This window comes from Neovison vison, chromosome 11, assembly GCF_020171115.1.
Source record: "Neovison vison isolate M4711 chromosome 11, ASM_NN_V1, whole genome shotgun sequence".
Lineage (NCBI taxonomy): Eukaryota > Metazoa > Chordata > Mammalia > Carnivora > Mustelidae > Neogale > Neogale vison.
Window position 1 is genome coordinate 64,047,642 of NC_058101.1, and position 17,983 is coordinate 64,065,624.

A 17,983-nucleotide genomic window follows, 5' to 3' on the forward strand; every position below is an offset into this window, starting at 1 on the left:
TGCACACGTGTGGTTTTCAGCCAGCTGGTTTGGAATGCGATTTTAACCTAAAGCAAAGAGTGACAATGCTCTAACCCGGCCTGCCCTGCTACAAACACGAGACGCCCTGTGTTAGCAAAGCAGATGAGATTAGTGGCCAGTTGGAGGCTCCTTGTGAAAGGCAAGAGTTTTAATCATTAGAGGAAGTTATTTCTTTTCCACTTGACCCCCAAGACACTTAAATATAGTTACCTCATGGGGATATCTAGGGACAAAAGAGAGGATTATCTCCTTTTCTGCTTCCCCAAATCCCCACCCACATTGTCCTCGAAAGCAAACCCCATCCTGGGCCAGGCTGACCACTGCTCTGGTCACTGTCACTGCAAATTCTTGGTCTCCACCCTCCCCAGCCTGTCCCACACCTGCAACTACCCCAACACAGGGCTTCCAGCCAAGGGATCTAAGGAACTGCTCCTTGTCTTCCCAACATCGACTAGACCAATCTTCAGTTTGGATGGAAATTGCCAAGAAGAGGGAAGACGTGGCTGGAAGCAGAGGTGTGGAGGGGATGTTTTCCATGGACAAGCCTCTGCAGGCATCTGGCCACTGCTCTCCCAGCTGCTCCTGTCAGTGTCCAGTGTTAGTGTGATTGTGCTCACTCCGGGGGGGGGGGGGAAGGGGGTGGGGAATGCAAGACCCATCAGGCCAGAGCCAATCTTAACCACCAGGTGTCCCCCATGGGAAACCTGAAGGCAAAATCTGTCCACAGGCACGGCCCAGGGCCCTCACGTGGGCTCCACATGGAACCAGAGCTTGCCTGTGCCTGTGTCTGCAGGCTCACCCCCTCCCCATGCAGCAGCTGTGCTTCTAGGGGACCACAAGTCACTAGCCTCCAGCTGGGACCCCACCACCTAATTCCAGCAGCTCCACTGTGGACCTGCCACGTCTCACCCAGCGCAATGACAAAGGAACACAGGCCCATATGTGGTGCCTGCTGCTCTCCCTCCTTCCCAGGCACTAGGCTCCCTCCTGGAGCTTGTTACTTCCCTCATGTTCAAGTCTATACAGTGTGACATCAGAATGCAACCCCATTGTGAACCTGAATCCCCCAAGGCTTTGGAACAGTCTTTGGGAAAGAATGTAATTTCTATGGGGTTGCAGGATCGACTCACCCAGGGGCCTCCTCTGCAGGACCAGGACTCAGAGGGACTCTGAAGCCTTCCTGCAGACAGTACTTAGACAGCAAAGGGTGGACACCGAGCTTTTCTAAAATGTGATGAAAATCACCAGTCCTGTCAGAGGTCCCTTGAATAGTCAGCCTGTGATTCTGTGAACTTGCCAAAGCGTTTGCTTATGTTCCTCTCCGAGCCCAGGCCCACCCTTCAACCTTCAACACATTAAGGACCCAAGAAGCCCTAAGAGTTTTCTAGACTTTTTCCGTTGGCTTCAGTGCCCATAAATCTCCTGAAATCAGAGCTTTCTGGGAAACGCAAGGGAGCCAGTGTCCTGTGATGTGGGAAACGCATTCTTGAAAGGACCAGGGAGAGGGGAGGCAGAGTCAAGGCAAAACCAGCAAGGGAATGGTTGAGTGTGAGCTTCTCTCCCAGAGAAGGAGGAGATATTTCTATTTTAAATTGCCCTCCACACCGTGATAACATTGTATGCCCAGAAATAAATGCTAGGAGGGAAAATTGCCCCGTCCCAAGTGAGGCTCAATCCCATATGGCACCTATGACCTCTCCGCCCCCCCATCCTCTCCATTCAGGCCTCAGAGCCCAGACACCAAGGGCCAAAGGTCTCAGGGAGGTGGGCCAGCCCCTCCTACCCTGGCGACTGTCACTCCATCCTCCTGGCCATGCTCATGGAAATGAGGGCCTGAAAGTCATTTTCCAGTTGTGGACTCTGCATTTCTTAAGTACACACTATTTCATAAGATGATCTTAACTGCAAATGACCAGGGTAAATACTCGCTCAAGACTTTGGGTATCACACTGCTGCTTCTTGCAAGAAGGGACACTGAACTTTCCATTCTCTATGCCATGAGGTTCCCTGGTGGGTCCATATAATCTCCCCATCTCACTTGCTGCCAGAAGAGGCCTCAAAACCATAGGACACGTGAACCTGGATGGGATCGCATTTTAAGCTAATCACCAGGAAGCCTGGGACAAATCCTGTGACCCAAACACAACAGGGCGACAAGTAATTTTGTTTTGCTGATCCCCGCCTGCTGCTCTCCTGGCTTTACCTCTGTGTTCCTCAGTGACTGCCCCTTGTTCCTGTTCACAGGAAAACTGGCTTTGGGGTTTTATATATAAGTAAGTATTCAAGTAGAACAAACACATAAGAAAGACAGTTGCTTCACACTCATTTCAAATGATTCCTAGAATTGAAAGCACACCTGAAGAAACCACCCAGCTAAGTGGCTATTTTGGATAAAAGGGACAATGCCGCTGTACAGTCATTCCCGTCAGAACACAGGGCATTTTGACAGTGCCCACGTGGCCCTGGTGTGGCCCCTAAACATGGTGTCAGTCCCAAAGGAAAACACAGCTTCTGAGGACGAGTCTAACAAGCCAAAGCAACCAACCCACTTCCGGTCCTACCAGGTACGCCTGGTCGAGGGCTTCCTTCCTGTAGTCCAGCTCCTCCTCTAGGTAGCCCTTCTGCCTGCTGAACAGGTCCTGAAAAACAGGAGGCCCCCCACGACTGAGATCAGCACAAGAACCCACCCTGGTGAGGCTCTTCAGAGGCCCCTTACTCACCACTGCTAGAGAGTGACCCTCCCTGCAAGCTGGGGACCCACCAGGGGCTCAGATGAGAAGGGAGGTGATGGTCTGCCCTGCTCGCCCCTCTGCATGAATCTGCAGGAGCCTCACAGGCCCAGGAGCCATGATTCAGCCTGTCCTGCCTCCTCCTGGCTTCCCCTCCCTATGGGGGTCTGAAAGCACCAAAGCCATTCTCCCCCAACCCAGTGCCCATGCAGGAATCCTTCTCAGTTCTTCTCATGTCCTCGTGGCCCATGAAGCCTTCCCAGCAGTTCTCAGATGTGGCTCTTCATCCCCCACCCCCCCATGACAGCATCTCCCATCTCTTGACTAGTTTCACGGCTCTCTGCCTCCTCCCCGTGCCTGGGTCACTCTTTTAGTGCCTGCAAGCACGGTCTCTCCAGAATGCAAATCTCTACTACTGACTGGAAGGTTCCAAGGTCCGAGCTCCTCTCCTGCAGGCGCTTGACTTCACAGATGAAGAAACAGGACCAGAGAAGCCCAGAGCCTTGGCCTAGATGTGTCCTGGTGTCCGAGGACAGACTAGACACACCACACGTGCTCCTAGGCTGTAAGCGATTCCTTCTACTCTTGGGTTCCACGTCTCACTCCTACTTGCAAAACTTGAATCGGTCTTTGAAGGTTCAAGACCCATTTCGTCTGGGCAGCCCTCTTGAACATCCCTAAGGCTGGACACAAGGGACCCTTATATGCCATTGTCCCCTGGTGAATAACCACCACCACCACCTCTCACCAGGGACCCCACCAAGCACTGTGCAACACTGGCTGTGCGTCTCACGCCTCTCCTCCCTACAGCCCAGCGAGGTGGACCTTGGAATCCCTCACTTAGCCATGAGGAAATGAAGACCAGTGCATCTTTCCCAAACTCTCAGGGGCGTTAGGGAGGCCAGCAAAGATGGGAGGCGCCCGCCGCTGCATGTCTTCAGAGCCACTGGGCCAAGGACCTCAGCATCGCCCACGTGTGGCTTCTAACGTCCCCAGGCTGCCTCATGGCTCTTGGCTCATAAGCACATCCCCACAGGCTTGCGAGCTAGCTCCTCAAGGCAGGCACCCCGCATGTTCCTCACTGAACTGCTAATTCCTCACTGGACTGCTAATCCTGGCATGACACCTGGGATAACGGAGGCTCTGAAAATAGGTATTAAGTGAACTACTGAGTGAGTGAAAGAGTAAGCAAATGGGGACACCTGGGTGGCTCAGTGGGTTGAGCCGCTGCCTTCGGCTCAGGTCATGATCCCAGGGTCCTCGGATCGAGTCCCGCGTCGGGCTCCTTGCTCAGCAGGGAGCCTGCCTCTCTCTCCACCTCTACCTGCCTCTCTGCCTGCTTGTGTGCTTTCTCTCTCTCTCTTTCTGACAAATAAATAAAATCTTTAAAAAAAAAAAAAAAAGAGTAAGCAAATGGATGACAATTACCTGACACAGCCATTAGGGTAAAGGCAAAATTCAGAAATGCACACAAATCAGTGTCCACCAAAATACATGCGAGGGGCGCCTGTGCACCACCCCACCCCAACGCTTGCATGCCCTCTCTCTCTCTCAAATAAATAAAATCTTTAAAAAAAAAAAGAATACATGGAGCCCTTCCCGGAAAGGAAGCTGTAGGCACCATTTCCACCCTCCTGCCTCCCACAGTACTGAGTCTTTTACCTTTTCCCTCTCCAGGTCCAGCATCTTCTGGGTCAGGGCTGCCTCAGTTCCCTCTATTTGCTTCAGCCACTGGAAAACAGCAGGGACAGAGGGTCATCAAATGAGAACCCGTGCCAGCCAGGGGCCTTCCGCCAAAAATGAGTGTGCAGGGGGCCTCCTCCTCAACGAGGCTCCTGGCCTCCGTGGCTCGTCCCAGGGCGACCCTCAAAACAGAATTTCATTGTCTGTACACATGTTCAGCTTTGACAGATGTTGGCTCAGGGACCAACTAGGTCATGGATATCTGTGCGTGTGTGTGTGTGTGTGTGTGCGCGCGCGCACACGCGCACTTGTGCATGGGTGTAGGTAAGTGTTTCTGATCAAGCCTGCATGTCCAGGAAGGACTTGGTGTTTGAGCTGCGGGGGCCTGACTTGATGCACAGTGGGCCCCTGTGTGCAGCTGGGGGCTCTGCGGCTGGGTGGCTGAGTGTTACTGAGGTCTCCTGCTGAGTGCTGTGAGGGTGGCTTCATGCTGGGGACCTCCTCCAGACTTTCATGCCCATCATGTGGCAGATACAGCCTCACACGTTTTATAGGTGAAGACATGGATACCTAGTTAAGTCTCCTGTCCAAGGTCACACAGGTGGGCAATGGGGATCTTTAACCCAGCCTGCAAAACCTCACCCCTGCGGCAGCACCCCTGAGTGGTTAGGGGCTGAGTTCCAGTGCAAGAGGGTGCTGAAGTGGGCTGGCGAGCACCTGCTGAGGGCAGGTCACAGGGACAGTCTGTCTCTTCTTGGGTCTGGGCTGGTGGTGAACGGGAGGTGGGCAGCTGTTTCTCAGGATGGAGGTATGCATGCGTGTCTTTATAGGAACCCAACTAAGAGATGGGCTGGTGGAGAGACCTGCGGGGCATTCAGTGTGGGTGTCTGAGGGCAGGGGCTGTCCATATTTGACACTGTGTATGAATGTGTGCATTCAACACAATAGAGAGCCTCCTTGCCTCCAGCCTAGGGACCACGCCCCTTTTCCTGGCTTCCTAGCCTTGCTCAGTGGCCATAGCCATGCAAAGCTCAGCTGGCTCCTGGCTTTCCTTCTCCTCTCCCACTGAGGCTCCCCCTCCTCTTGGAGCCCTGCCCTTGGCTTCCACCCCTCGCCCCCCACCCCCACTTGGGGGATTCTTCCAGTCTCTGTGCTCCCTCTGTTCTTGCAGTAACCCCCTGCAGCCGAGGCCGCCCCACCACATCTCCCTCTGAGGCCTCCCTAGCCTCCCTGGTCCTTCTGCTCAGGACAAGCCCCATTTCCCCCAAACCAGGAAGCGGGGAGCCGCCTTGATTTCTCCTTCCCCTCCCCTGTCCATATATTGGTTCCACCTCCTCCTGTTTCCAACACCCACCCACCTGCCACACACCACATTCACCACCCCTCCAGGCTCCTGTCTGGACCCAAAGCCCTTTCTCCTTTCAAGCCCATACATCCTCTCAAAAACCCACTTCTGCTTAAAGCCCTCAGGGACATCCCATCACTCCTGACAAAGGCTGGCCCCCAAGCCCAGCCTGCTCTCCCTGCCTAGAACATCACCACCTCTTCCACCCCTGGCCTCTGCCTCAGGTCTTCACTGAGCTAACACCAACTCAGCCTTCTGGCCAAATTAGCTGTCGCCTCCTCCAGGAAGCCTGCCCCGCTTCCCAAGTCCATAGGGTCAGGTGCCCTCCTGGATTCCTACATCATCCTATGAATGGCTCTCACGGCACTCACCTGACAGATTGCTGTTGTCTGTTTCCCTCCCACAGAAGCCCAAAGGCAGGGACCATATCTGACGTGTTCTGATATACCTCCTTACCCATCACAGGCCCAGGGTAAAGCATGTGCCCAACAAACATGGTTGAATGAGTACAGATGTGAGAGCATGGAGGTCTGGGAGGGGGAGTGCTGGCTCCATGGAGGGAACAAGACTAGATGAAACTGTGATCACACAGGCTTCCCCCAACATCAGAGTGAGCTTGGGCCCCAGAGTGGACCTCCAGTGTGGGCCCCCAGAGCTAGTGGCAGAAGCCAAAATTAGAGTATTTCATTAGATGTTATTGAAAGGATGAGTGATGTCTCAAAAAATAAGCATATTTTTGGTTGGAAATGAAAAACATTTCATTTTTAATATCCTAATGCAGGCAATCCCAAAATGAATCAAATTTAAATGGAAAACAATCAAAATCCGGTTTTGAATCATTACAACAAGTTGCTCTTAGAATAGGTTTTATAGAATATGGTGTCCAGTTTCTTCTTACCGTTAAAAAAAATTTGACATGTATATTACACATAGAAAGAAAAAACTTGAAAAGTACTTCTCAGCAATTGAAGGAGGAAAATGAGGGCAGAAAACACTGGCCACGAGCATCCTGGGTATGAGAGGTCATGAATCTCCCATTGAACAGAATCCATCAGATAGCCACTAGGCCACACTTGGGAGAGCGAATACCTAAATACAGGTGGATCTGTACCACCCCCCAGAAAGAAGGGGTATGGGGACACCTCCCTTCCCTCAAACCTGCAGGGGAGAAGTGAATCAGTCTACAGGGGTTTGGGCAGGAGGACATTCCGTAGGAAGCCAGGTCTCCGCCTACAGGTACAGGCCCCCTGAGCCCGAGCTGGGGGGCGGGCAGTAGCCCTCCCTCCTCTAAGACCCAACTCTCCCTTCAAGAGGGCCCAAGACCTTGACCCCAGGCTAACTATTGGAAAGTTTGACTGCGGCTGCAGGCCTAAGCTGAATCCGCTAAGGTACTGTTACCAGTGAGAAAATGAAATTAAAAAAAAAAAAAACTTTCATCTGTCTGATTGGTTTTGACTGTTTCTCAATTGGTTTTGAACTTAAAGGAGCTTCATAAAGAAGAGGTGTGACTTGGGGCTCCTGAGTGGCTCAGTCGGTTAGGCATCGGACTCCTGATTTTGGCTCAGGTCCTAATCTTGAGGTTGTGGGATGGAGTCCCACATGGGGCTCTATGATGGGGGTGGAGCCCGCTTGGGATTCTCTCTCTCCCTCCGCCTCTGTCCTTCCCATCCCCTCTCTCTCCCTCTCTAAAAATAAATAAATAAAATTAAAAAAAAAAAGAAAAAGAAGAGGTACGACTCTGAACACCTGTAAACCTTCAGACATCCTACGTTCAAGCTTCTCTGCTGGGCACGTGCTACTTGCAGAGGGCATGGGGTGGGGACAAGACATGGCACCTGACCTTGGACTCTGCTAACCTTCAAGAAGGGTCAGGGCTTCCCCAGTCGAAGAAAGGAGCGAGACAACCCCCTAGAGCAAGATGCCCTCGCAAGGTCATGCAGGAACACCATATGACAGTCCTCAATAGACTTGCACCTCACTTATATGCTTCTACAAAAGCAGCACTGTGCCTCCAAAGAGAAAACGGAAGTTGCCCTCAGCTTGGTCAGATGCTGACACTGAGTGGCAGTTTCTAAGACCACATGCATTTGGGTGCCAGCTCGTGAACTCCAGGGTGACCAAGTCAGGCGAGCTTGCTCAGCACTTTCCCCGTTCCAGCACTGACATCCCCACGTCCCAGGAACCCCTCAGTCCCAGTCTAACTGGGCAGTCTGTCTCCCCAGGGACCTGTCAGGGCTCTCATCTGGTCCCGCAGACCCACCTTTCCTTCTGGGGCCACTCCCAACACCAACACCCCCTCTGGGGGGACAGATAGCAACTCCCAAATGTACAGGATATTTAGCCACAGATCTGTGGCAGGGCTAGGGTCTCCAAGACCCAATCTGAGTCCAGTCCCCAAGGACCATCCCAGATGGGGAGGTGGGCCTCTCACCTGTACCCCGTTGGCTAGTGAAAGGTATGGGGGCACAGGGTCAAAGCAGAGGGTTGCTACAAGCCAGGCAGGGGTCTGAAGGGGGAGCATCGCTAATCTCTCATGGTTGCTGAGAGGAAAAGGCACCCTACAGATCTGAGGTGGAGGGCCTAAGGCTGCAGATCTGGACCCCCACGATTTGCCAGGCTGTGGGGAGGAGTATGTCAGGGAGAAGGGAGCAGCTTGGAAGGGGTTATTCTCAGCAAGGCTGTGAACTCCCCACAAGGTGTGGCCTTCCAAGAGACTCTGGGGGTTGGAGAGAGGGAGCACCCTAGGCCTGCTGCCCAGCCCCCTCCCTAACCAGCTACCCAAGTCATGGAGGTTTCCTGCTTTTGGCTCACAGTCAACCATCACTGGCCAAACCCCTTTGCCCTAAGTGCTCAGTAGCAATGTTTCTGTTTTAAAATGCCATGTCCTAGAGTCCCAGGGCCAACCCTACCAGGTTTGCAGGTTCCTGGTTCCATGGCTCAGAGTGACCCAGAGGCTGATCTGCAGAAACCCCAGGTGGTGGTGGCGGCAGGGGGGGGGGGAGGTGTCCACCCAGGGGGGTCTCCCAGGGGATGAGGAAGGAACTACGTAGCCTGACCTCACCAATCCTTCAGGAAGCACTTGCCATGAAAATGAGTCTTGAATGTTTACTAAACACTTTATGTAACAGTGCACAGAGCTCTGCATAGGACGTTAGGATACACTGGTGGGAGGGATGTTTACTGAGTGAATACGGTGTGCCTAACCCTGTATGGTCACCTGCAGCTAAGGGGCCCAACAGCTAGCCAGACATGAGTCAGCATCACCCCCTGCCCACCTGGGGACATAGACTCAGCCAGGTGAAGGGCTTGGGAAGTGACTTGCCTCCTGTGTGACCTCAGGCAAGGCTTTGCCTAAATCTGTTACCAATACTTCATGCCCTTCACATGGCTAGGGAGGAAGGACAAGAGCCCAGGGCAGAAAACTGTTTCTATTTTCAATGCTCCTCCAAAAATTCTGGGAAGAATCTTGATTAAGATCACTAAGACCTCTTTGTCATTAAAACGGTATTTTTAAGTTAAAGCTCTCTGGATGGGACTGCATAAAAGTTACGTGTACCTTAAATATCCTAAACACAAGTAAAAGGTAAACAAACCAGGAACGTATTTTTAACAAGTACAGCAAAAAGTTGTTATCTTAATAGGCAAAGCACAGGGAGAAGTCAGTAAGAAACACAGTACTTATGACAAACATGTATTGAAATAACTGATGAAAGAATGAATGAACGAATAACAAACCCAGTGGAAACAACAGAAATGTTGTTACAATTCACGAAGAAGGAAGGAAATAGATAATACACAGTAACAACCCAGAATCACCACCACTCATCAATGCAAACAGAAACACTAACATCATGAGATTTTAGCCCCTGGAACTGGCAGGGTTCTCTAGCGGAGACATGCCTGGAACGTGGAACAAGCAATGTGGTCACACGCAGGTGGAGGGGGAATTGGGACCCGTTTTCTAGAAACCATTTTGACAATGTTAAATTTCTGAAACCCCCCACCCCCACCAGTTAGCCCCATGATTCCACCCCTAGAGTCTCTCCTGAGGAAGTGCTTTAAAAGATTCGTAGGAATCTACGGGTGAAAATATTCACCACTGCATAACGATAAATGGGGGGTGGAGATAATGGAAAGGCAAAATCCAGCTGCTGAGGCATAGTTCGCTTCCGGTTTAACCGCGGGGTAGAAGGCGGCGGGCTGGAAGCCTAAGAAACAGGGTTAAAAACTAGAAGTCAGGTACAAGTTTGACTAAGCTTAAAAAACCGGGATGGCAAAAACCTGATAGGAAGGCCACCCCGGGGTTGCTGATGCTTCCTCGACGGCTTTTTCCTCTGCTTCTGTGCTAAGCTCTCTAGGGGAAGCCGGGTGACTTCAGGCCGGAAAGGAACAGCATGCGCGTGCACATGCAGACGCGGACGCGGGAGCGCATGCCCCAGGGCCACACGAGACAGCATCACGCAGGTTCTTGTGTGGCGCGGGGGAGCTCGGACACGTGCACGGATAGAAGCGCCGTGGGGCTCTACCTTTTCACACAGGGCAAGCACAGTTCCAGCTTGGATTATTGCAACCTGTTCTTCGTTTCTCAAATTCTAAAACACAAAAACGGGGGAAGGGCATTTTACACTGGACCCCACATCCCCGTGCAGACAGCGCTGACCGGCTTGGATGCCCTTCCAAGAGGGGGCCATGGGGCTTGGCCACCGCTCTCTAAAGGGGCCAGCGTTCAAACGCAGCCCCATCGTGTCATCTCTGGGGCCAAGGCTTTTGGAGTTAGGGCCTGTTTGGGCCAATCTTTTAATGGGGCAAAACCACCGCACTCTGCTTTTGGAAATCTCGAGGGATCCCGCTCTCCTTCTGGGTGATCCTCTGTGCGCGCCCTCATTTCTCGCAGGAGCGAGGGATGAGCTCAATCCAGAAGCTAAGTCCGGAAGCCCCCACCCCCCTTCCCCCAGTGACACCGCGACCCCCCTGTGACAGCGTGATCTGCTCCTCACAGCACGAACCCCCGTGGCAGCGCGATCCCCCCGTGGCAGCGCGATCCCCCCGTGGCAGCGCGGCCCGCCCACCCTCGCGGGGGCACGGCCAGACAGAAGCCTCACACTGCACATGTCAGATCTCTCCAGTTAGGAAGAAACCGAACGGAAAGGAAAGGAAAGGCACACACAGCACACCCAGGTGGAGACAAGAGCGCGCGAGCAGAAGCCGACCGGCATAGTTACCCCATTATCGCCAAGGATATCTAGCTTCTTCATAAGTTCAGAAACATTCACATCCTGGAAAAGATTTCCAACGTTCATTTTGCGGGAGCTGCCCAGCCCGTGCACCCCGGTCTCTAGCGCAGCGGCCTCGGCCTCGTCCGGGTCCCTCTCTGGGCGCGCGCCGCGGGACCCAGCACTCCCGGCGGCTCCTTCGGGGTCCAGGGAGAGAAGGCAGGGCCTGCCACTCGTCCACGGAGCTTTCCAGAAAGGCTGGAGGAGTGGCGAGGGTCAGCAGGACCCCAGCCTGCAACCTGGCCTCCCGCCCACTCACTCACTGCGGCAGCCCGCGGGGCTCAGCGCCGCTCTAACGCCACACGCACGACACGTCACGTCACGTCACATCGCGTCACGTCCCATCCCGGGGCGGCTGCTGCCATGCAGACCTCACTCCCGGGAGGGTGCGGCTCGGAGAGCTCGCAACCCGGAGCTGGGGGGCGGCCAAGCCGGGGTACGCCCTCAAAGCTGTGTCCCACGGCTCTGCTCTCTTGACATGGGTGCAAATGCAGTGACATTTGGTGACCCTCTGAGAAACAAACTCCAACTTTCAACATATGGTGGGGGGACCGGGCCCTCTGGTTCAACTCGATTCATAGCCAGCACAAAGGCACAGTCCCCGGGTACGGCCGAGCCTGGCCTTCCAGCGGGCCCCTGGCCAACTCGGTTTAGCGGAGGCACCCCCCCAAGCACGCTACCTTAACTCCTTCCTGGTGACAGAACAGCTGGAGGGCGCTGCTGTTGTTCTCGGGGAAGGTGCTGATTTGGAGGTTAAATGCTGGCGACCTCCGCTCTCTTTCCTGGAGAAAAGATTCGGTTTAAAAACAGAACTTTATTGGCTTGTTTACCACTTGCCATTTTCCCACGTTACGCCGCAAAAAACCAAGGCATTCCAGTTGGCAAAGGCGTTACTAAAAGGCGCCCATTCAGACGACCGTCTCTGGGTCCACGAAGGCGCACGCCGTGGTCCCGCCTCCGCCGCGCACTGGATCGGCTGCGCAAATGAGTCTACTTCTTACCTACTCAGCTAGGAAGAAACGGTTAACAAGGTGTCATGTGTTCACTCGCTGTGAGCTGGAAACCCGGGAAGCCACAGATCATAATTCAGTACTTGGTAAGAATGAGTGTGGGAAATTTCAACAGACAACATAGCCACCAGCCATGGAGTGTCCCCTGTGCCTTGGGGCACGTCGCTCTCCCATTGAATCCTCACAACCCCAGGAGGCAGGCATTATGGCTTTCATTTCACAGACCAGGAGGCTGGGGCAGGGTAGGGGGTAAGTGGGGTCCTGCACTACTGAGTGGAGAGAGCAGGACACAAACCTCCGATTCACTTTTTTTTTTTTTTTTCAATATAATCTCCTGACTTCATTCACAATTTTTTGAAACACACCAGTGATCCTTCTATCCCTGCCTTAGATTGATAATCAAATCTCCATAACTAAAGAAGGAAAAGCAAGCATTTTCCTAGGAGAGGTGCTTACTAATCAGACTTAAATTGACATGTTTTTAAAAAGGACAGGAGAAGCCCGATTAATTACAGGGATATATTATATAGCTCTGCCTTTAAAACTTGAGCAACAGACAGGCTGGCTTTATGGGAAGGCAAGTAGAGAAGACCTTTCTAAATTATCCCTTCAAATCAAACTGCTTTTATTTTCTCAAAATCACAGTAAGATAAGTAAACATGCTTGGACCATTCCTGTAGCATCTAGTGACAGTGTCCATGGGTCCCTTTAATCATTCAACTAAGAAATGTAACCAAATGAGCACTAGCTTGGATAGTGAGACCTCTGCAGATGCTCTTGGATAAGGTGAATGGAGAGAGGAAGGGAAGGGGGCCATTCATTCAACGAACTTCCCCAAAGCCCAGCAAACCTGGCTAATCTGGTTTGAAGCAGTTCAGGGGGGGGAGTTTATTTCTCTTATTAGCCAAGAAGACCAAAATTCACAGTGGTTCCATTGTGTGGATGTCTTCTTATCTACAATACTTAAATGGAGTCCCCATAGAAAAGGAGGCAGACAGCTCCTATTTTATACGAACGAAAGTCAGAAAATTGGTTTCTAATGGCTCTGAAGGATGGTGGAGACACTTAAAGAAAATTCTAGCACACTGAGAAATGCTCATGGAAATCCTCTGAAAAGGACATGGACATAGCCCTGGGAAAGGCTTCCTCGCTGGCCGAACTGTGAGCAGTGACCTCGCATGGCTTCCTGCTCCTGCTGTGTGAGTGGAAGATCCTGTTCCTGCTCAAGCAAAAGTTGGGTTGCACAGCAACACTTGGTTTGGAGGCATTGGGGCCACACAGTCCATGCCAACACGACAAAGGACAAGATGGTAAATTCTGGTGCAAACAACTTTAACAGAAGCCAGGAGGAGGAAACAGAACAGGAGGGACACCAGTGTTGCAAGGGTGCTGACTTTTCCCAGGGGGGAACCGTTCATGCAAAGGCTTCAGTGGAGGGAGAGCAGAGCCACTCAGGTGCTCAGACAAACAGGTGCTCAGACAAATGAATCACAAACTTAGGTGATGTTTAAAATGTGGATGGCTTTTAAATGGCAATAAACAAACAGAAAAAGGAGTATGAAGTAACGGGATTGCAATACAGTGCTAGGCACCCAAGGCCAGGTTTCAGTGGGAAGCAGTTTAACCCATCACTACCCTCACACTGGACCCAGCTCTGTATTGGGGACGTTACCGAAGGTTCGGAACGTGACCGCTCCCCGTGAACAGCATTCAGTCTCCCTCCGTGCTAACAGTAACTCTGAGTTGCAGGTTGAGTTACAAACAGTTAAGATTTTGGTCCAGAGCAACCCTGTGTGACACCCAGGGCTGCATTTGCTGGACGGGAACTGGGACAACCCCACGGTTTTTCTCAAACTCCTCTGCAAATGCCTCCCTTTCCCCTGCTTACTTACTTACCTGTGTTTACCTCGGCACATAGAAAATGGGCCAAACTAGCAGTAAACACACTACAGAGTCACTCGTGGGCCAGGTCGGGCCCTGCTCTTTCAAAAGGAGAGGTTCCCTGCATGCAAGGTCATCTTAAAAAGGTGTGTTATTAATTGCAACAGGTGCTTCTATCCGGGTTTGCAGAACGCATACCAGGTGACTATGCATGCAGGAAAGAAGTAGTTATGGAAATGAAACACAAATAAAAAAGGCAAAATATTGCAAAAACAAATTATTTTATTAAGTGCAAAACAAGCCGTAGGCAATAAATAGATTAGCTCTGGTACATGTCCAAAGACTTCGGTGAGCATTCTCTCCAGAACATATTAAGGCAGTGAAATTATTCTGAACATACAGATTTAAAAAAAAAGAAAGAAAGAAAGAAAGAAAAAGGAAAAGAAAAGGAAACAACTCTACCACGTCCCTTTACACATGCTGGAGGACATCTGGGAGCTTTTACATGAATGTCAGTTTGGGCTCAAAGAGAAGGTCTGTTCCGTTTGAGAGCGCACAACAGATAGAGTCTCTTACTTCGAGCTCCAGCACTCGGAACTCTAGTAGCTCGTTCTGGTCCTTCGCGTCTTGCATTTCGTTCTTCAGCTGACTCTCTTCCATTTCCAGCCTGTAAATCTAGAGCAGACGCACCTGCGGGTTAGCGGGTGGGAGCCGTGGTGATGGGGGGGTGGGGTGCCTCCTCCGTCCCTGCGGTCCTGGGCTTGGCCCAGAAGAGGGGTTCCTTATAGACTTGCCGAATCAATGAATGATGGGGAAACTGAGGCATGGAGCCACTAAGTCCCTTTCTGAGGTCAAATGTGAGGGAGGAAGGAGCGCATCATGGGTGCTTCTGATCCCAAAGTCTGTGTGTATTCTTTTCACTCTGTCCCCCACCCACCCACCCCTGATGCAGTCAAGGCAATCTTCCCCACCCCCACTCCCACCCAGACAGAGTGGGACAAACCACAGCAGGAAGGCATCCACTGTCACCTGGCCAGAGGACTCAGGAAGCAGCTGTCCTGAAGGCACAAGTCTTTTTGGGAAGATGGGTTGCTTGGTCTGACACCCATCAGGATGGAAAAGCATCCTAATGGCTCCGTGCCTCATTTTCTGTCCGAGAAGCACGAGGCTGCCCATCCACATTGGCCACAACCAGGACTGACTGACAGAAGGCACACCTCCCTCTCAAGGGCTTCTGTGAGCCCCAGCCACCTTTGCCTCTCCCTCCTCCTGCCTTGAGAACCGGAAGGGGTTCTCCACAGATGGGGTGCTGTACCCCAGGGGACATTTGGAAACAGTGTATTTTCTCTGTGGCTTCTTGAATTTAGTGAGCAGGACCAAGGACATGGACTCTCTCCCAATACACAGGCCTGACCAACAGAATGACAGGTCCTGTCCCAAATGCTCCAAATGTGACAGAGAAACAGAGGACAGTGAGCAGCCACTCAGCTGGTAAGTGACACAGCGGGGGCTGGACTAAGCCCCCTCCCAAGAGGGCAAGGCTGGGCTCCCCTCACGCAGGCATTCTAGGATGTTCAAAGACTAAGCCAAACCAAGGTCTGTCTGGTTCCGCTGGTATGGAAAGTCTGGACAGAAAGTACATCTGGTGGTTTGGGGGTGGTGAGGGGTGGGAGACAGGAAGGGACTACAAATGGCACAAGGGACCTTTATGGAAGACTAAAGTTGTTCTAAAACTACATCATGGTGATGGCTGCACAACTCAGTAAATTTACTTAAACAAAACACTCCAAATTGTGCACAAATAAGAAAAAAATAAAATTTAAGGTCTTGTCCCAAAGCATTAAATCTACCCCCCGCCCAGGCTGTCTCGAGAGAGATCCAGAAATTTCCATAACCACAGAAGGAAGGCAACAAGCTTAGTTTTGCCAGCACCATGGCCTCCAGTCTACCAACTGGACTACGATGGCCTGAAGGCCTATTCAATTGGCACCTTTGGTCCCCCGTGGTGGGAGGAGAAGGGCTCTGGAACCCCAAAGCATTAGCAGAGGTAGGCTAGAAGGAGGAAGGTCGACCCCCACTATGTCTGCAGGGTGGTCTAAACCAGCTCTGCGGGCCTATTCCAGAGGACAGCACTAGGACCGAGGGCTGGGAAGCCCCAGGAATTGGGCTCTGACTCAAGGTAAGGGACAGGTCCCTCCTCCTCGAGCCCATCAGGAGCCGAAGGGCTGCTGCGAGGGCATCTCCATGGGCCTCTGAGGGCCCTGACTGTCTGGCTCAGTGACCATCTGAAGCGGCGGTGTGCGGATTCGTGCCTACATACCTTTTCCAGCAAGTCTTGGTTTGTTCTGATGAGCAGCTGCTTCTCTTCCACCCACTTGGAATCCTAAGAAAAAGCACTAAGTATGTTCACACTCCTTGAAGCAAACAGACAGTTAAAGAGCAAAGGTGGTGTTGGTGACCAAAAGGCAATAGAAAACTCTCCATGGAAAGATCAGAGACAGGGACGGCCGCTGTCCCTGTCTCTGACCTGGGTCCCTCTAAACCGTTACTCCTGATGGCAGTAAAGAGAGAGCTGGCAGCTTTGTGGGGTGTCCCTTCCCCATATCTCACGCTCCCTGAAAGCCCGCAGAGTTCATGCTGTGAGTGTCCTTGACTGGAAAGCAGCTGCAGAGGGACCCCATTGGCCTTGCAGACCTGCTCACGCTTGCTCACCAAGCTCATGGGCTGACATCCAGGCTCCACCCCGAAGGTCAGCCCACACCCACGGACCTGGCTTTGTCACAGGGACGTGTTTCTGTGCATTCCGGTCCCACTGCCTATGATGCCTTAACCACGTTTCTTTGCATGGTCAGGTCCCACCCATGGAGATCCCATGAGCACAGGGCACCAGACCTCTGTTTCCACCATGGCACCCCCACCCCCAGCGCCTAGCACGGGGCCTGGCATACAGCTGGTACTCAATAAATAGGGGAGGACGGATACATGGATAAAGGAATAGATGGAAGAACTTCCTCCTTCCCTTCTCTCAGCTGTGGTGGCCTCCTGGGCTTCCTTTACCAATTTCTAATTTATCACGAAGTATTGTCTCTGGGTTGACATGTATAGGCCCCACGAGGCTGTGAGTCTCCTTGAGCATAGAGCTGTGTTCCACTCATCTTTTGGTCTAGAGAAGACTGCCTGCAGCCGTTCCCCCATCTGCATGCCCCTGACCCTTGGCAACAACTCTGCAGCTTCTCCCAACAGGACGTGATGGATACTTCTCCAACCCTGAAGCTGAGTGCACTGTGGTGTGTGTTGGCTCCTGGGATATTTGCAAATGGGACTTGAGCAGAGGCTTGGAGCATACTTGTGCCCTGAGGTCTGCCCTTTCTCCCTGTCCCCAGACCACTCAGCCAAGGCGCCAGGTTAGCTTCCTTGAGAATGAGAGACTAGGAGGAGAGCCAACAGCAGGTGCCTGTGCCCAGACAGGAGAGAGGCCATTTCAGGCCACATCACCCCAGCTGATGCCTCAACAACACAGCCTCCAAAATGATCCCAGGGGAGACCAGCGGAAGAGCCACACAGCTGGGCCTAGCACAAGCGGCTCACCCAGAGTGCTGTGAGCAAATACAATTTTTGTTGTTTTAAACAACTAAGTTTGGAGGTGGTTTGTTACGCGGCGATAGCCAACTGACACCTTATCCCTGTACACCAAGCACAAACTTGGTAAAGGGCAAGGGCTCTGGTGGCTGCTCCCTCAACAAATGGCCATTTGTTCTGTCCCAAACCGGTCCTTCCACTTGGAAGAACCAGCCCACAAACATAGGGTCAAGCACCTTGGGTGGGGATGGAACTTAGTCGAAGTCGATGGTCAGGTGACACGTGAGCTCAGCCAGCAGGAGGGGCCGAGGTCAGTGTCAGGGAGAACAGGAGCTTGAGAACAGCCTTCTCTCCCACCTGGACTCTTCCCGCTGCTTCCCTCTCCCCACTTCTGCTTCCCCAGCATGTGAGGCGCTATCACTACCCTGTTTTGAGGATGAGGAAAAGGGACAGCGTGGCTTG

General features: G+C 52.4%; 1 protein-coding gene across 4 annotated transcripts in view; it reads right to left on the reverse strand.

Annotated features, from left to right (window-relative positions):
* Nucleotides 1-17,983, reverse strand: part of JAKMIP1 (janus kinase and microtubule interacting protein 1) — a 128,228-nt gene that overhangs the window by 11,642 nt on the left and 98,603 nt on the right. For 3 of the 4 annotated variants that reach the window (XM_044226236.1, XM_044226235.1, XM_044226237.1), the window contains 7 exons: nt 16,263-16,325; nt 14,519-14,617; nt 11,732-11,833; nt 11,001-11,054; nt 10,305-10,370; nt 4,413-4,481; nt 2,583-2,660 (listed from right to left, as the gene is read on the reverse strand). In XM_044226236.1, the coding sequence (XP_044082171.1) occupies nt 2,583-2,660; nt 4,413-4,481; nt 10,305-10,370; nt 11,001-11,054; nt 11,732-11,833; nt 14,519-14,617; nt 16,263-16,325 (531 nt within the window). Of the gene's footprint in view, nt 1-2,582; nt 2,661-4,412; nt 4,482-10,304; nt 10,371-11,000; nt 11,055-11,731; nt 11,834-14,204; nt 14,618-16,262; nt 16,326-17,983 lie in introns of those variants that run through there. The other variant, XM_044226238.1, reaches the window with a different exon arrangement.